General features: G+C 36.3%; 1 protein-coding gene across 1 annotated transcript in view; it reads left to right on the forward strand.

Annotated features, from left to right (window-relative positions):
* Positions 1 to 18,582, forward strand: part of CACNA1D (calcium voltage-gated channel subunit alpha1 D) — a 5,051,180-nt gene that overhangs the window by 4,507,971 nt on the left and 524,627 nt on the right. Inside the window, exon 40 of the mRNA XM_044077483.1 lies at positions 15,387 to 15,500. Within this exon, the coding sequence (XP_043933418.1) occupies positions 15,387 to 15,500 (114 nt within the window). The remainder of the gene's footprint in view (positions 1 to 15,386; positions 15,501 to 18,582) is intronic.

Raw genomic sequence — 18,582 nt, forward strand, 5'->3', positions numbered from 1 at the left:
CTAGTAGAGTAAGTTGCTGATTAATTAATTTCTCATGAACTATATATTTATATATGTGTGTGTGTGTGTGTGTGTGTGTATATATATATATATATATATATATATATATATATATATATATTATATATATATATATATATATATATATATATATAGCTTTGTTGTCACTGTGTCTCCCACCACCAGTTTTGCAAGTGATGATGATGGTGCTCTGCCTACCTCCTAACCTTAGTGGGTAATGTAACGTAATGTATGGTACATAGAGTGATCAGTCCATGGATTGCATTGGTTAGCCTTGATGTGATAATGAATGCAACATTTATTTTGTGTTCTCTTTGTCCTGGCCCATAGTTGTGGGTTAGACACTGCCTCTTTGCATGTGCCACAATGTCCTTTCTCTTTGCCTATGCCCTGATATTGATCCCTGACAGGTAAAGCAGCCCCTAGCCTGCAGTCCAAATGTCTTCTTGGCCTCCTCCCACTATGTTACCTTTCCCACTCTAGTTATTTTCTTCCACTATCTTGGTTCCTTTGCTAGTTTTATCCATCAAATTCCATGCCCCATTTGCATATGTTCTGTACCCCTACTTGTAGTAATCCCTATTGTCAAAATCTCCTTTCTCCATTCTTGTAATGGCTTTGTTCTTAGAATACTTTCTGCAACCTCATGAATATAATATTATGTACAGTTGTTATTCTCCTTAAGGATCTGCATCCAAAATCCCAAACTCTGTTTATTTATTTTTTAACTTACTCCCTGCTTCATCATCATCCCCTTCCATTTTTAATTATAACCTCCTGGTTATGTTATGTATATGAGCCTTAAATGTGTAGCTTTAAACTATCCCTTCAAATTAGGTAAAACTAAACCACCTTGTTCTATTGGAAGGATCAGCTTATCCCATTTAACTCTTGCCCTCTTTTCATCCCAGATGAATTCCTTAAACTCTTTACTAACTTTTATCCACAACTTCTCCTATGGTTAATAAAATTTGCCTGACCTGTATATAAAACTAAAGGGACTGAAAAATGTTCACTGGTTGTATATTATTATCCATATCTGTAAACAAGATCTTCCAGTTTCTCTTTCTTGTATTATCTTTAGTTTAGTTGCTTCCCACATATCCTTAGCTGCCACAACATATGCCTTTTTCAATCTGTATTCCTAAATACTTCATTGTATCATGTCCCCATAAAAATGGATATTGCTTAACCAGTTTGAGTGTGGGTATTTAATTTGTTTTATTTTCATTAATTGCATATCCCCAAAAGACTTTAAACTGTCTCAAAATATTCTACAATACTAAAATGTCCTTTTCTGGATTTGTCAGGTACAAAAATAATATCATCTTCAAGTAAAGGCAACTTTTCTTGATTACCATACCAATTATATCCTTGTTTATTTTGTGATTGATTCTAAATGTAAAGCAAAAAAAAGGGGGGGGGGGTAGCACTCCTTTCTGGTTCTTCATTTCAAACAAAACTTATCAGAGAGGAACTCACCCACTTTAATTCTCGCATGCAATACTTCATACATCCTGTTAATTAACTGCATTATTGTATTAGAGAATGCAGATGCTTCCATTGCTCTACTCATAAAATCCTTGTTTACATTGTTAAATGCTTTCTCTTCATCAAGATCCAGCAACAACAGTAGTATGTTCTTACATTCCGTTTCCCTCTTGGTCATCACCATTGTATTAATGTTGTCAAATGTTTGCCTTCCCTCAACAAAACCACATTGACCCATATCTATCAGTTTTGGTAGCATTTTTGCCATTCTTTTAAATAGTAGACATACACACTATATAATTATGGTTTAAAATTGACCCATATCTCTCAATTTTGGTAACATCTTTGCCATTCTTTTAAATAGTATAGAAGTAAACACTATATAATCTATATAATCATGGTTTAAAATTGAAATGGGTCTATATGAAGCTGGGCCTGATGGGTCTTTACTGTCTTTAGGTAATACAGCCACCATAGCTTTCTTCCAAGGTGTTGGTGCTTTCCTTCCTTTTAAAATACTGGTTAACAAAATCTTCCAGATCCTTATCATTTTCTTCCCTCCTAACTTTCAGAATTCCACAGAAATACCATCTCTTCCTGGAAATTTCTTGAAGATCGATTAGACATCACTGTTTTTATTTCATCTCCTCCTAACTTAGCTGTTAGTTGTTGAGTTTCATCTACCTCTATCCTTGGCATAATTAAGCTTTCCTTAAATTTTTCCATTTCTGATCTTTTTTGATTTCCACATTTTCTGCTTTATACAAATTTTCATAAAATTTCCAGACTATGTCTAATACCTGTTATTTTTCTTGTTATAGGCTTCCCAAGTTTGTCAACAGCGCATTCTACTTTCTGCTGCCTAAACTGTCATGCTAAATGTTTTTGTGCTCTGGAATTATAGTAAAAACAAAATAGTTCTTTAACAGCAATCTTTCTAAACTCATGAATATTATTCATATACTCCCTTATTTTCTCTTCAGCACTCTGCATTTGAACCTTTTCTTGCTCTGTGAGATTCCCCTTTTTCTGCAATATTTTAACCTTTGTTAGCCCCGCTAAGTAATTCATATTACTTTTTAACCATATCTTTTTTGTCTTTTATTTCTACCCTGTTTTTAAACTCCATTTTCTTTTTATCTTATTCACTAGCTATAACTTTTGAATATATTTCTGTCTTCCTTAATAACTCTTGAATAATTTCCACTACCCATTCACCCTTTTTAAATTCCTCTCTTTTTAAGTGGTAGGTGGGAAAGCACCAGTGCCTCGTTTTTTACTTCATCACCCTGAATTTTTATCTTTTTTTTTTTTGTTTTGGGGGGTATGATCTGAAATACATATTGGATGTGTATCAAAACTTTCAGTTAAATGCAAATTTCTGTGAAATGTAATTTCTGCCTAGCCTAGCCCAGTTGTTTTACCTTAGGGAATAATATGTAAATTCTGTCCAGGTTCCTGTTACTGAATTCACATCTTCCATAGCAGATATTTTCATATATTTCTTCAGAAATCTACCCTCTTTTGTAATAGTTTCCCATCAGGATCCCTCTGATACATCTCTCTATTGCAAATGAAATTCCAATCCCCACCTGTAAGTAGTATTCAGTGCTGAAAACTGATTATTTCTCCCCAACTTTTCTTAAGCTCCATAAGTCCATTTTTTGTGGAATATTAATACATGCCATCATAATCTTCTTCCTCCTTTAGCAGTAGCCCCTTAATACCATAAATCTATAATTATTGCCTTTTTTCCTCTTCTTTTGCTGTTGGAGTCCCTCTAGCAATTAATATAAGTATTCCCCTTTTCCTTTGTCCCTGACATTCTGCTAAATATTCATTCTGAAATCCTTACTTTGTCAAATGCTCATGCTCATTTCTTTCCAAATGTATCTTCTGCAGCATTGCTAATTGCATTCTGCATTTCTTAATATAATTCAATCCCATTTCCTTTTTGTCTATACCTGTAAGGCCATTTAAGTTCCAGGATAATATGGGTATCATAGACATTTTTAAACACCTTTAGGCAAATTTACATTTATATAAAAGTAATCAAACCGTATTAACAAGTTCACATTTACAAACATTATACTTTACATATATTGCTGTATATCATATAACCTATGTCACGTTGCATAAATTATTCAATTCCTGTCCCTTTTTTATAAACAAGAAGCATCTTTAGTAAACCATCACCTACAACATAGGCAATCATACATTTATATAAATGAAAACAAACCACACCAGCACAATCCTAGTTGCAAGCATTTTATATCATAAACCATAGTGAAATACTGCCAGTTACAAACATTATCACTTATAACCCACCCAATCATTTCAGTCAAACATTAGATAGCTCATTTAAGTCATGCCTACTTTTAAACCTCATTCCTCCCCTGTATGTATTGTTCTCAGAGTTCCCATTTTTTGCTGTGTTTGCCCCTACCCATTTCTAAAGATCTCAATTCCAGTTTTTTCTCTTTGTTACTATATTTACTACTTATATACAGATAGCATAGACATTATGATAAAAATATATTGCTCCCACCTATTACACATGACAGTGTTTTGTATTTCCAACGTTTGTGTTACATGCAGACCCTAATGTTTGCAGGCTGATCTTTTATACAGTTATTTCTTCTCGTCTCTATTTAAACCTACATGTCACATTCTTCAAGATTTTTTTATTTTAGCGACAACTCTCAGACAAATTAAATACATTTTCACGAAACCCTCTTTCCCTATTATTGTAGAACAAACATAAAACTATGTACATCTTCAAAAAATATAGCTTAAACCCCCAGATTGGAACAATTATGCCAAATCGACACTTCTACCCACAACCATTATCTAACCTAAAATGAAAGCTACCCATACTAAAGCACATTATGCGGACTGCATTCCCACTTACACTGATTCCTGCCTGTTATTTTCATAGTTTCATAGTTTCATAGTTTAGTACTAGGCTATCTGCCCTGGGGCATTTGTAAGCCTAGCCATAGTGATGTGGCTTTCGCCACCCCATGAAATGGTACAAAAATGCACAGAATAGATTTAGAATACTGTGCCTCTGTCTAGTAGTGACACAGTGGAGGTCCCCTTATATAATAGAATTAGTTTACTGTGCCCCTGTCTAGTAGTGACACAGATGTGACCCCTGGGGTAAACTTACGATCTCCCATCCACTCATCAAGATTTCTCTTGAAGGGAGTCAGTGAGGGGCTCTGCCTAACATGAACTGAGATATTGTTCCAGAGCATGGGAAGCCTCTGGGTTATGAATCTATCCCTCCAGCATGTCCTATTCATACTTGTGCCGAGGTTTAAGTCTTTAGCTCTCGTGGTTCTGATGGATTTCGATTTTTTGAGGTGGAGCATGTCCATCAGTTCCTGATTGGACATGGCCTTATACGTCAGGCAGAGATCACCTCTGAGTAGACGGTATGCTACTGAATAGAGCTGGAGTTTCTTTAGTCAGGCAGAATAAGACATATGTTGGAGACCCTTGATCCTCTTGGTGAGGTACTTTTGTGGTCTCTCCAGCTGTTGCAAATGCCGGGTGAGGTACATACCAAATGGGGCATTGTACTCAATCATGGGTCTGATGAGGGAGGAGTATAGGGGTACAATGACATCCTTGGATCTGGATGTGAATCCCTTCATGATAAGGTGTGCAAGGTAGAATGTTTTTTTAACCACTTTGGCAATGTGGGTGTCAAATGAGAGGTCGCTGTCGACTTGGGTCCCTAGGTCTCTGATTACTTTTTCCATACTCAGTGGGTTGCTGTATATGTGATAATTTGTGGGTACTTTGTTTTTCCCAAAGGGGATGACTATACATTTTTTGGCATTTAGTTTAAGGCCATGACTCCGGCACCAGTTGTCCGTTTCTGTGAGGCCTTTTTGTAGGATGTATGTGTCCGCTGGTGTATCGACTATGGCGCCTAGTTTGCAGTCATTCTTATCTCTATTCCCCCCCCAAGTGTGAAAACCAACTTGTGTGCTTTCAGATAACTTTAACTTTTATCCCTAAGAAGTACTTTAAATAAAACTAAATTGTGCACTGTTCTGTTAATTGCATTGAAGTGTTAAAGCTGTTAAGGAGGCTGCTATCTTTTATTCACTTCCCATAATTTCAAACTGCATTTTCCACTGAGTTACTTGTCCTTGTACATTTCAGATTTGCATTTCCATCTGCAAAGAATACTCAGAACTCTCAAAATGAATTACTTGTACCTGCAGGTAGCTTGTTTCCCTGTAAAAAAATAGTTAGCAATGAATCTTTCTCAGTTTCACACAGAACAGAATATACAAATGCTTTCAGCTGCAGACTTCTTGACTCCTACTGAACATTTGCTTATGGAAAAAAAACAAGCTTATATCTTAGTATTTCCCATGGTTTTCATCACTGTTCCATATTTCTCAAGCCTCCTTGCTTACAGAAGTCACTTGTTTGTAGTTTAAGCTAATAGCATTAATGTAGACATTTGCCTTTGTAAAAATTACAATGGATTTTTAGGACTAGGGCACATATACCACCAGGTCTGAATCAACACATCTCTCTGAGACCTGTTTTAGAGGCCAGTTAAGTTAAATAAGTCATCACTGCCTCCACATTCACAATATTCAACAATTCAGACAGTTCAGTATATACTCATGTCATTGTTTTTCAGTGTGTTTTGCAGCTTTTCTTGCTGCTCATGCAATTCATTCATTCATCTGTCTGTTTATTCAGTAATGTATCCAGTTCTTTATGCCTTCATCTTCTAATGAATTTTGATTTATGCATTACATTAAAATAATATATTATATGAGTTTCATATTAATATATTTATAGAATACATACATTCATTTTGCATATTATTTTATGAATTTTAATTATATAAAATAAATGGTTTTTCATCCTATTGATTAAGTATCAATTTTATATTGCTAGGCTGCAGCATGATATATTATTACCAATGCATGTTGACAGCATCTAGTATTCCATATTACATTCCTAAATAGAGATAAAGTTGAATGTAATAATTTTAAATAGCCAGCAATAGTTCTAATAACGACAATATTGTTGCTATACAAAATTTTTAGTTTGTTAGCAGTATGAAGTTTTATAAGGTTTTAAAGAGTTCATTTAATAGTTTATGTGTTTAGACATATGTTATTACCATATCGATTATGTTTTTACATAATTATATAAAAAAATTTTCAACATATATTTATGAAGGCAATGTATTAGCAATGTATTTGATTCCCCTTATTTAAGTCTGAATATAAAGCGTATTTAAATGCATTCCTATTGGCCTTGTTAGCAAACAGGTTGAGCGCTATTGCACTTGTCACTTTAAATGAATGATCATTGAATGTTAAGTAGTTAATTGATTAATTAAAACAATTGAATCGTATATTTTTGTATATAAGGATTTGAATAATTCATTATGTTAGATCTGATGAAGCGTGCAGGCAGCACGCGAAAGCGCTCATCTTCCTCTATATTTTCTTAATAAAGCGTGTGGAATTTTACCCAGGATTTTGTGTGGTTCGTGGAAGACTCTACAATCTATTTACACTTAATTGTTTTCTTTTGTGGTTGCTGAGTCTTTGGGAGGTAAAAGACACTTTTTTCCTGTTGCCCTTGTAAAAATAAGAGAAAATATCTCAGTTCTACATATAATATAATCAGTGCACTTTTATATCCCAGCAGCCCAAAATCGCAGCATATTACCAGTAAACTTGCGTTTGTCATGTCTTTCTACCATTGTTAAAGTGTAAAGCCTATAATTCTTGCAACTAAAAAAACTTGCTTACTCTAATATCTTTAACACAAACAACGGTCACTGAAATGGGTCTTCCACCACATTTGAAATACCACTGACTACACACAACACAAAACATATTTACTGTATATAATATGCACTTCATATCATGAACTGGTCTATACAAATACTAATAGCAAGAACAAAAATTGTTTGAGTTACACTTCCATTTTCCCCTTTTAGAGTCATACTACACATTATTGACCTAAAATTGGGTATATAGGCTTTACAGTCCACCTACAAGTTTAACAAAGTCAACAAAAGTCCAGTAATTCTCAGCCACTTTGTCTTGTATAGCCATATTTCACAAATGTGATTGATGATTTATAATCTCCCATTTATTCACTATTTTCAGTGTCAATGGTTTTCTTTCTGTTCATCTCCATCTCCCAACACAACACTCCAGTTCAAGTCCAAGGCACTACTGTTTCTTATAGTCAACTCCTGTGCTTTTTCTCTGTCTCTCAAGCATTTTCCTGTGGAACATTGGAAAATATTTCAGTCTCTGTCTATTGTCAGAAGACTGAGTAGCAGAGTTCCCCTTCTCTCTGCTGGCTCACTTTTTGTTGATTAAACTTTTTTTGTTTCCTCCTTAGCCTGTTCTACATCCAAAATTTATTTGATCCTCCAGGAAAAAAATATTCTGAAGACAGCTGGATCTGCTTGAATGTCACCCCTGCCTTTCGAATTCCCTGATTGCTAGGATAAATTTGCATTGCTTCTGCCTTGTGTATGGTGAATAATCATTTTCCACAAACACTGCCTTCACCATGTTTAACACTTGTCTGCTTTCTTGTGAACAGATTTAGAGCATACACTTGATGTACCCTTTCAGTTAACAAATCCTGCAATGGAATACTAGTCCACTTGCTTAATTGTGCTTACATAAAATTAATACAGTCTGTTCCTGCCAGTTTTTTTGCCACAGCAGAAAAATCTCTGGTTTTCTCTGCACGTTTTGTCTTCTAAATTTACCATTATTTGAAACAGCTCTTCTTGAGAAGTTTCATACTTAGCCAGCCTTTCCTACATTTCAGCCTCTGATTTTTGCAGGTTTATCAGTTCATTTGAATAGCTATTTAAAGCTTCTTCCCTTTTTCCAGCCTGTTATTTGAGTTGATATACTCCTTCAGAGTTTCATTTATTTTAGTCACCTCTGAGCACATTTGATTTAATTTTTTTTCCTGTAAAGTGCCATCTCTTGTACCAAGGCTGAAGCGTGATCTGCTTTTTGCTGAACATCCACAGGATTCTACACTTTTCCCCAAGGGAGCATAATGACTGTCACAGTTAACTCAAAATGTTGAAACACTAAAGATATGTGTTGGTTCAGATGACAAGGGTCTGGAGAGGATGGTGGAAGCTTGGAACAGATATTCAGATGCACTAAAGGGGCTTCAACAGTTGGAGGTCTAGGTGAAGTGGGAGCTGGCTTGGTATGGGACTGCTCGGAAGAAGATGCTTCAGAAGGTGTTGGGGGTGGAATGATGGAGCATGTAGGAAGGTCCTAGGATTTTCTGCTGTGCCGGTTGTATAGAAAAGCATTGTCAGTTATTTGTGTATCTTACGGGGATAATAAAGTAAATAGGTGCTTCTTTTTTCTTTCTTTCATTCTTTCTTCTTTTTTAGTTTTAAGAAATGCAGGCATTGCATTGTGAGGGGAGAGGAAAGCCTGGACAAAAGTATGTTTGAGATAATGGGCTGTGGTCTTGGGTTGTTGAGGTAAGGGATGGGGTATAGAGGTATACAGATCGTGATATAAGTAGAGCTGATATGCTTCTTCTTGCTTTTGCATGGGAGATGACTGGAGTGAGGCCCTTAGCTTGAGCTGGCAATAGGTTTTAAGTGAAAGCAGGTAAATAAGAGAATACTGAATGTGATGAGGCATTTTCCTTTGGCTAATAGATCTTCACGGCTTGTAGCTGAGGACAGCTGTTATCTAGTTATTGTGTTTCTATGGAGACAGACTGATAAGCAGGCAATACTTTTTAAGGCTAAAAGTTAATGTTTTCTGAAAGCATTCAGGTTGTTTTTCTACATCTGAGAGAGGAATAAAGATAAGACAAAAACAGCACTTTGTGTAAGGAGAAGCACAGGCTGTACTATGTGTTTTAGCATTCAAAACCTTAATTATAGGTCAGTTAAAGCTTATGAGTGTAGTTGTCAATCTGGGCCAGTTATTCCTATTAGGAGATTAAATTTCATTATTTAAAGATATACATAGTTTTGTATGTTTGTTTTAATTTAATAGAATTTTAAAGTATTCCCAGGGTATGTCTTTTTTATTTGGTTTGTTTTTATTAAAACAAAAGGTCTTGTAAGTTGTGTTTAGTGCATGCATTAACACAAAAGCTGAAAACAGACATTTTTTTTAAAGCTATTATACTTAACAGGTGGGAAAAATAATGTCCTATCATAATAGCAACACTTTCCATATTATCTTGGAGCATGAATGGTCTTACATATGTACAAAAAAGAAAGAGTAGCAAAACATATTAACAAAAGTAAGGTAAAAATGCAAGTTAATGAAGTAAAAATGAGATACTGGTGCTTCCCCACCTATCTGTTAAAAAGAGACTTATTTAAGGAATGGGTAGTTGAAATTACTCAGGAGTTATTAGGGAAGATAGAAGTTTCTTTGAAATTAAAAATAAGGTAGAAATAAAAGAAAAAGAGAGATGATTAATAAGTAGCAAGAATTATTTAGAGGGACTGATAAATGTTAAGGTATTGCAGAATAACGGGAATCTCACGAAACAAGATGGAGGTGCATTTGGAGTGTGAAAATAAAGGACTACCTGGAGCATATGAATAAATTTAGAAAGATTGCTGTTAAGCAACTTTTTTTGATGATAACTCCAGAGCACAAAAGCTTTTAGCACAATGACTCGGGTAACAGAAAGTAGAAAGTGCTGTTGCCAAGCTTAGGAAGTCTATAGCAAGAAAATAACCAAAGATCCTGTACAGGTAATAGAAATATTTTGGAAATTCTATGAAAATCTATATAAAGTAGAGAAATATGTAAATCAAGAAAAATCACAAATGGAAATATTTATGGAAGAATTAAATATGCCAAGATTAGATGTAGATGAGGCTCAATTAGTAACAGTTTGTATAGGAAGAGATAAGAATGGTGATGTAAAACCAATCTACAGGAAAGACTCCAGGGATAGATGGTATTCCTGCAGATGTTTGGAAGCTACGAGGGAAGATGATCAGAAGGTTTTGTTTAATAGTAGTTTAGAAGGAGGTTATTCACCAGAATCCTGAAAGCTGTGGTGGCTGCAGTAGCTAAAGATCCTAAAGACTCATCAGATCCATCTTCATTTCAGCCCATTTTGATTGTAAACCATGATTATGAAGTGTTTGTGTCTATAATGGCTAAAAGAATGGCAAAGGTGTTGACAGAATTGATAGATATTGATCAGTGCGGTTTTGCGGAGTGGAGGCAAACATTTTACAACATTAATAGAGCAATGACAATCCAAAGGGGAACAGAATGTAAGAAAATACCACTATTGTTTGTGGGTCTTGATGCAAAGAAAGCATTTGACAGAGTATGCTGGGATTTTATGAGTAGTGCAGTGGAAGCATTTGCATTCCCTGACACAATAATAAGTTTAATTAGGAGGATATTTGAGGGATCAGAGACGAAAATTAAAGTGGAGGGAATTACTGCCTGATAAATTCTGTATGAACTTAGAAACCAGGCAAGGATGTTGTTTTTCCCCTTTGTTATTTGCATTATATTTAGAACCACTGACAGAGAAAATAAGGGACACAGAGATTCAAGGATATATTTGGCATGATAATCAAGAACAATTGGCTTTATTTGTACATGTTATTATTTTGTACCTGATAAAACGAGAAAACAACATCTCATTTTTGTAGAACATTATGAATCAGTTTCAACTCTTTTTGGATTATAAAATTAATGAAGATAAAACAGGCTGTAGCTGTAAACTATATATCCACACAAGAATTTGTTCATCAATAGCCATATTTATGGGGACCTGAAAAAATGAAGTACTTAGGCGTATGGGTTAAAAAGGACTCTGTTATGTCAGCTAAGGATGTATGGGAAGAGATTAAACAAGAGATAATATGAAAAGTGAGGAACTGGAAGCTCTTGTTTACAGATATGGATAGCAAGATACAAGCAGTGAAATGTTTTTTAGTCCATTATGTTTTATATACAGGTCAGGCATATTTTTATCAACCAGAGATGTTGTACTTAGCACTTAATAAAGAGTTGAAGGATTTTATCTGGGAGAGGAAGTGGCCAAGAGTCAAGTGAGATAAGATGATCCTTGCAATAGAACAAGGTGGATTGGGTTTCCATGATTTGAAGGGATATTTTAGAGCTATGCAGTTAAGGCTCTTATACTTAGCACAAGCAGAAAGCTGTCATTCAAAGTGGAAACAGATGATTATGAAACAGGAGAGTAAATAATGAGAGAGTGGGATTTTGGATGCAGATCCTTAAGGAAAATAATAGCTATACAGAATATTATATTCATAAATTAGCAGAAAGTATTCTAAGAACTAAGCCAGCACTGGAATGGAGAAAGGAGATTCTGCCGATAGGGATGACGGCACACAGGGATAAAGAGAATAGGCAAGAGAGGCAGGAATTTACTAGAGAAACTGGCAAAGGAACCAAAGTGTTGGAAACAAATAATTAGAGAGGGAAAGGTAATAGAATGGTAAGAGACCAAGAATGCATTTGGACTATAGGCTGTTGACTACCTTTCCTCTCAAGGATTTCTATTAGAGTATGGGTAAAGAGAAAGGGATAGTGAAAGCATAAGTGAAAGACCAGCGCTGGTAGAGTTTTTAGTTGAATCTAGAATAGAAGCTGTTGTTAAAAAAGGATAATTAATAGGGCATATAAAATATTGCATGATAACTATAGGAATTGATAAGAGGAGGTTAATAATGATTGGGAAGAGAAATTTAGTAAGCAATTCACAATGAAACAATGAAAATATATATTTATGTCTCCCAAATATGCAACAAAGTATAGAAGATTTAGGATTTTTGCTTGGAAATGTTTGCATAGTTATTTTTATAACCCAAGCAGACTTCAAAGAATTTTTCTTCAGGTAGTTTGCAAATGTTGGAGGTGTGTTGGGAAAGAAAGAGGTAATTGGAATATACTTTTTGAAAATATAATGAGCTGGCAAGCTTTAAAAATTCCCTACAGACTACTCTGTAAGAAATACTGGGTTAGCTAATTGCTGTAATGAAAGAAATTATTTTTTGGAATACAGGATCTGGATTGTCTGAATTCCCTAGACATAGTAAGGCTTTGCTAAGTTTATTTCTGGTGGCCGTTAAAAAAAAAGCATTTACAAGGAAATGCATTTACAAGGAAATGGAAATCAAAAGTCTAAACCAACCTTATTTGAAGTGAGTATAGTAACAGAGATATAAAATTATTGGAAGTGGAATTTTTAGAAAAGGGTAGGAACAAATTACATAGAATAAAATGGTAGTTGTGCGAACAGTGCATGCAGAATAATATTTTGGAGGAGGAATGAAGCTTAAGGGAAGGCAGAAATTGAGTGTGCAATGTAATGCTTAAGTGACAATGACTACACAGAAGATTATATGTGATAGGTAATGTTTGTAACTGAGACTATGTCTATAGGATTTGTTTTTATTTATATAAATGCATGATTGCCTAAGACATAAGTGGTAATTCAATAAAGATGATTAAAAACAAAAAATGTCATAGCACCTCTCACCCCCCCCCCCCCCCCCAATGTATCACCATACTGTCCTGTCCAGAATCACTCAAGGCCATACCACATCAGCTTTTATCAAAATCAACTGCACTAGTTCTGTAGGACTGAACAGCATTCCAGGTTTCATTTAAGCCCATTTTGATTCTAAACCATAATTATAAAGTGTTTGTGTCTATAATGAGTAAAAGAATGGCAACGGTGTTGCCAAAATTGATAGATATTGATCAGTGCAGTTTTGTGGAGTGGGGGGGACAAACATTTTACAACATTAATAGAGCAACGACAATTTTCTTCAGTTTCTCTCTCTCTAGCCTTAATCTGTCAGTAGGCCGTGTATTTGAAATTTGGAAAACAGCCACAGTTGGTTCCGGTTTCACTACTGGCCCAGTTAATTACAGGTACATTAGTCTTAACTGCATAGTTTACAAAGCCATGCAATGCATCAGTACAGAATACACTAAATTACACAGGCAAACTCCATGTGTTGGACTACAACCAGATTGAACTTGTTAAAGGCCAGTCATGTTTGCTTAATTTGGAGGAATTCTTTGACAAAGTCACAGAAGTCTCAGATGAGGGTCTATCCTTATCATAGTGCCTATCTAGACCTTGTCAAGGCCTTTGACACCAGTCTCCATGCAGGAATCATAGATAAACTCAGTCTCAATATAGATTCTTTTGTGATCTGCTAGATAGCAAACTGGCTTAAGGACTGGACTTGTAAGGGTGGGTGGTATCTCCTCCAAACATAACGGCATCATTAGCAGTGTTCTCCATGGCTACGGCTCTCTCTTAGTTTCCCTCTTGTTTGGCATCTACTTCTCTGATGTGAAAGCCAACATCCAAGACCTTTAGCTATCAAAAGTTTTTGATGACTGCAAACTAATTGCTGTTTTTAACTCCAGACGAGATTCCCAAATTCTTCATGAGAGAGTTTAAAGCAATCCAGTACTTGTGGTCAGCCATGGGCTTACCTTAAATGTCAAAAGGTTGTACCATTATTACATTCAGTAAAGCATACAACCCCTCCACTGAGTATCACATTATGGGCACCCTCCTAAAACAGGTTCTGTCATCGGAGACTGTGCTACCTACATATACAGTGAGCTGTCATTTGACCTCTGTGTTTTGATTATGTTAAGGACTTACTTCAGCCTTGCACAGCTTATCGGTCATGGTAGCCTTGTGGTTATCCTTGTTATCAGTGGCCACTCTAAATTCAAACTGGCTTTTCATTGTGAGATGATTTCTTATATATCTCTCAGTTATCAGACCCATCAGTGAATCCAGTCCTCCCTTTGGAATATACCTATTCAAGCACCTAGCACAACTAGAAAGACCTCAGTGATTCAAAAAATGATCTCATATCTTAGCCACTTAAGCTAGCTGGGCATATTAAAATCTGTGTCCCACTACTCTGTGTCATACAGGCTTCTAAGAAGTGACCTGTGCTTAACTGTGATATTATGTTAGTACACTTTCTGACTTCCCACACCTTCAAAAAAAAAAAAGTCAAACAGACACCCAATACAAAGACGTAAACCACTGGTGTAGGATTAATGTAATCTGCTGCCACAGTAGATATCTTACCAAAATATTCCCCAGCCTTGTAATAGATTCATTTTGCACATCAGAATATCTCCTAGCCCATATTCAAAATTATCCTTGATGACTGGATGGGTAACCACAAGTTAATGCCTGGTACTGATACAAATTTTCTCTCTCCTAATCACTATGAGGGTGACGTGACTGAGCTTCTTGATGGTCTTTTAGTTGTAACCTTAGGCTAAATGTATAAGCCTGTGAAGGTTAGTCACTCATTTCCGCTCTCCTCAGGCAGCTTCTTCAGCACCCTGGTCCCTAGTCAATTCCAGGTAGCCTGGGTTGCAGTTTAAGCTTTATCACTGTGCAATAGGAAACAGGTATTGTATTGTAAATTGTGATCTGCTACTATTGTGGCAATGTATGTATGAATGTGCACGTGTGCACAGGTATGCATATACTTGATATATGTATGTACACTGGACAGTACCTGCAACAAAATATACTACAGGCATGATTTGGTAATGGTGTTAAACATTCAGGGAAAATAGGAAATACAGATTTATGATGCTGGTTAATTGGGGAAGAAAAATAGTACTCATACATGTAATAGTTTTGACAACTTGGAGTAAGGAGAAAGATGCATTTTAAAACATTATTTACCTTATGAATGATCCTAAATGAAACCTTTTTAAGCTCACATAAAAAGTAATGAATTATTGACTCCCATACTAAGCAATGCATTTTACAATTAGATGTTGTTATTTCAGGCAGGATTGAGGACTCTGCATGACATTGGACCTGAAATCCGACGGGCAATATCATGTGATTTACTGGATGAAGAAGCTGATGAAAACCAGGATGAAGAAGAAGATATATTTAGGGTAATTTGAATACTTTTGGTAACATTTTTGATTGTAGGAAATATCTAGTAATAGTTGATTATGGAAATAACAGATTGCATCATCATCTGTGTGCCAAAAGTTGGTTTGCATGCATTAAAAGTCAAAAGCCTTGAACAGCTAAATGAACGGTAGTTTTGTAATATGATCCAGCATTTTTTATTTCAAGTCTGTGGAAATGGAGACCTAAGCAGAGTAAAAATAGTTTTCTTTGGGTTAACACAGTGTAAGTTGAGTGAAAACATTGTGATACTACTTTCCATCAAGGTTTACTGTGACAACATACACAGATGGTTAGAATAAAGGACTATGCACTGCATTACATTTGCTTGGTGGCACAAAGAGACTATAATCCTATGTAGTCTGCCCTTTTAATTGCTTTGATATTTTACCTCATTTCACTTCATTTTCATCTCTACCATCCCCTTTTACCCTATTTCCACCTGTTTCATGCTTCCTTGAATGTCTCTGTGGATTCCTTCCCCACCACTCATTCAGGTAGTCTGTTCATTGTGTCCACAGTCCTCTCTAGAAATAATTACTTTTAGGCATTCAGTAAACATTTTCTACAGTCTGTTGACTCTGTCCCCTCCTTCTGTCTTTCTCGTTCAAAATAACTTCATAACTCTTTGACATGATCATATTCATTCATATTATACATCCCTTGTTTCTACTGGTTTCAAGTGAGATGAGCTGCAACTGCTGTAGGCTGTGGCAGTATTCCTTCCACTCCATCCCATGAATCTTTCCATTAGCTTTCCTGTGGTTTCCTTTCAGTAGCCTGATGCCCTTTTCCTTTTGTGGCCTCCAGAGCATCTGTCTACAAGGTGTGGCCTCACAGGACCTTGTAAAGTGGAAGTATTACCTCATGGCTTCTGGAGTATATCCCTATGAGGGCATGTTTGCTAGAGCCCTGTCCTCTCACTCTGCTCCCAGTGGTCCATTCCAGGTGGGATCAACCCCCCTAAATAACTTTCTTTCTCTGTTGCCATCAGATTCACTCCACTAACTGATACTTCACAGCAGGGCTGATGTGGCACAATTTCTGTATTTGCATTGTTTTACACTGCCACCATCTGCCTGTACTTGTTCAGTCAGTCCAAACCCTTCAATGGAATCTTCTCCTTATTGTGTACTACTGCACCTATTTTTGTGTCACCAGAAAAGAGTTTGATCCTGTTCTGTGTTTCCACACGTGTCCGAAATAAACATGGTGAAGAGTTTTGGACATTGGACAGACCCCAGCCATATTACAGTACTTACCTTTCTACTTCTTGATATTGTTCTTGTCACTACAACCCTCTTTTGTTCTGGCATTCTTCCATTCTGCCACACAGCTATCCAGTTTGTCATTTTTGGCTCCATTTTTCCTATCAGCCCGTGTGAGATTTAATCAGTCACCCTGCTGAAGTTCTACTGATGCTCCCCTTTCAGATTCATCTGTAACTGAGTTGTAAAACTGGATAATGTTTGACTAACATAGCCTTCTGCTTGTGACCCCATGTTGGTTACTGCCTTGGAGATTACCTTTAGAAGTATCGGCAGCCATCCTCACAGAATTTCTCTATGACTTTCCCTTACACTGCTGTTAATCTAACAGGCCTGTAGTTCCAGAATTTTCTTGCTTCATCCTTGTACAAAGGTAACATGGTTGGTGTTTTTCCAGTCCTGTGACACTTACCTATTGAAAGTCTCTGTCAGGAATTTGCCAGTGTATTGTCCAGATTTCTGAGGACTCTGGGAGGCAGCCCATCTGATTATTTTGCTTTATCCTTCCTAAGGGCAGTTACTTCCTTCTGACCTTCCCCCATCTATATCATTTTGTCTGTATTCTCCCACAGTCTTTCATTCCTTCCTCCAACCATTGTATCCTCTCCTTGCTTTCCCTATTTTTGTTTTTAGCATTCCTTTTTTTGTTTTCACATTCAGTATTACTGTGAAATTGAAGAACAAGGAGTGCATTGTAAATTGTGAGAGTGGCAAGGTGGAAGACTTTATTAAATGCCAGCATTTTTCATCTAATAACTAGAAGTAAGAACTACTACATGTTCATCATTCTCACTGCTGCAGTGGCTTTTGGCTATATGGGTAGAAAATTGCACAGGATACAACAACTGGCCATCTTCACAAAGCTCTGGCTCCTCTCACACCTCCCATCTAACTGCCAGTTAGCTGGCTCATGGGGGAAACTCAGCAGTCTGAGTGTAGACAATTTCAGTATTTCTTTGCTGCCTTGAGAGGAAGCAGCTCTGAGGATTCACAGGTGCTGCAATCATCTTGAAGATTAATTTCTGGCAGGTAAGTCCCCAAAAGGAAGTCCTTCCAAGTGTATCTAGGGTCACTACTACTGCCATAGTTTTGAGGAGGTATACCTGTGTACATAACCAAAAATTTGCTGATGAAGTAAAGAAAGATTTTAAAATGTTCTTTAGATAAAGAGGCTTTGCTCTTCTGTTACTCAGGTCCTCAAACAGTATGATGAAAGAGGGAAATTAATTCAGGGAACTTCTAAGAGTTTTCAAATCCCCCATTACAAATCTCTCAAATCCTCTACTCCCTTAAAAAACAAAATAAGCAATCCCTGCCATTCCTGGCAAACAGAAAGCAAAAAAGAGATGTCGGGAGGAGAACAAAAAGAAAAAAAAGAAGAAACTTCACACTGCAGAGGGTGTAAAGTTCACTCTTTGAATTATGTTATGCATCCACCCGCGGTGGTGGTGCTGTGGTAGCGTTGTCGCCTCACAGTAAGACACTGTCCGGTTCGATTCTCAGCTAGAGCGTCTTCTGCATGGAGACATACATGAATTGGCATACCTTCGTTGAAGGTTGTGCATCAGGGCTGGTAACTCGGCACTTAAACATCAACTACCAATCATTAGCAGACCGGAGTTCCGCTGTGGCGACCCCTAACCGGGAAAAGCCGAAAGACACAACAACAACAACCTAGTTCACTAATAAAAATTAAACTGTAAAATACGTACTGCAAAATAATAAAATAGAAAATAGTAGGTAGTCCACACAAGTTAAAAATGGAATTTTGTTAGTGAGTTAGTTTCTTAATTAA

Source organism: Protopterus annectens, chromosome 7.part0 (genome assembly GCF_019279795.1).
Source record: "Protopterus annectens isolate FY-2018-M chromosome 7.part0, PAN1.0, whole genome shotgun sequence".
NCBI classification, from domain to species: domain Eukaryota; kingdom Metazoa; phylum Chordata; order Ceratodontiformes; family Protopteridae; genus Protopterus; species Protopterus annectens.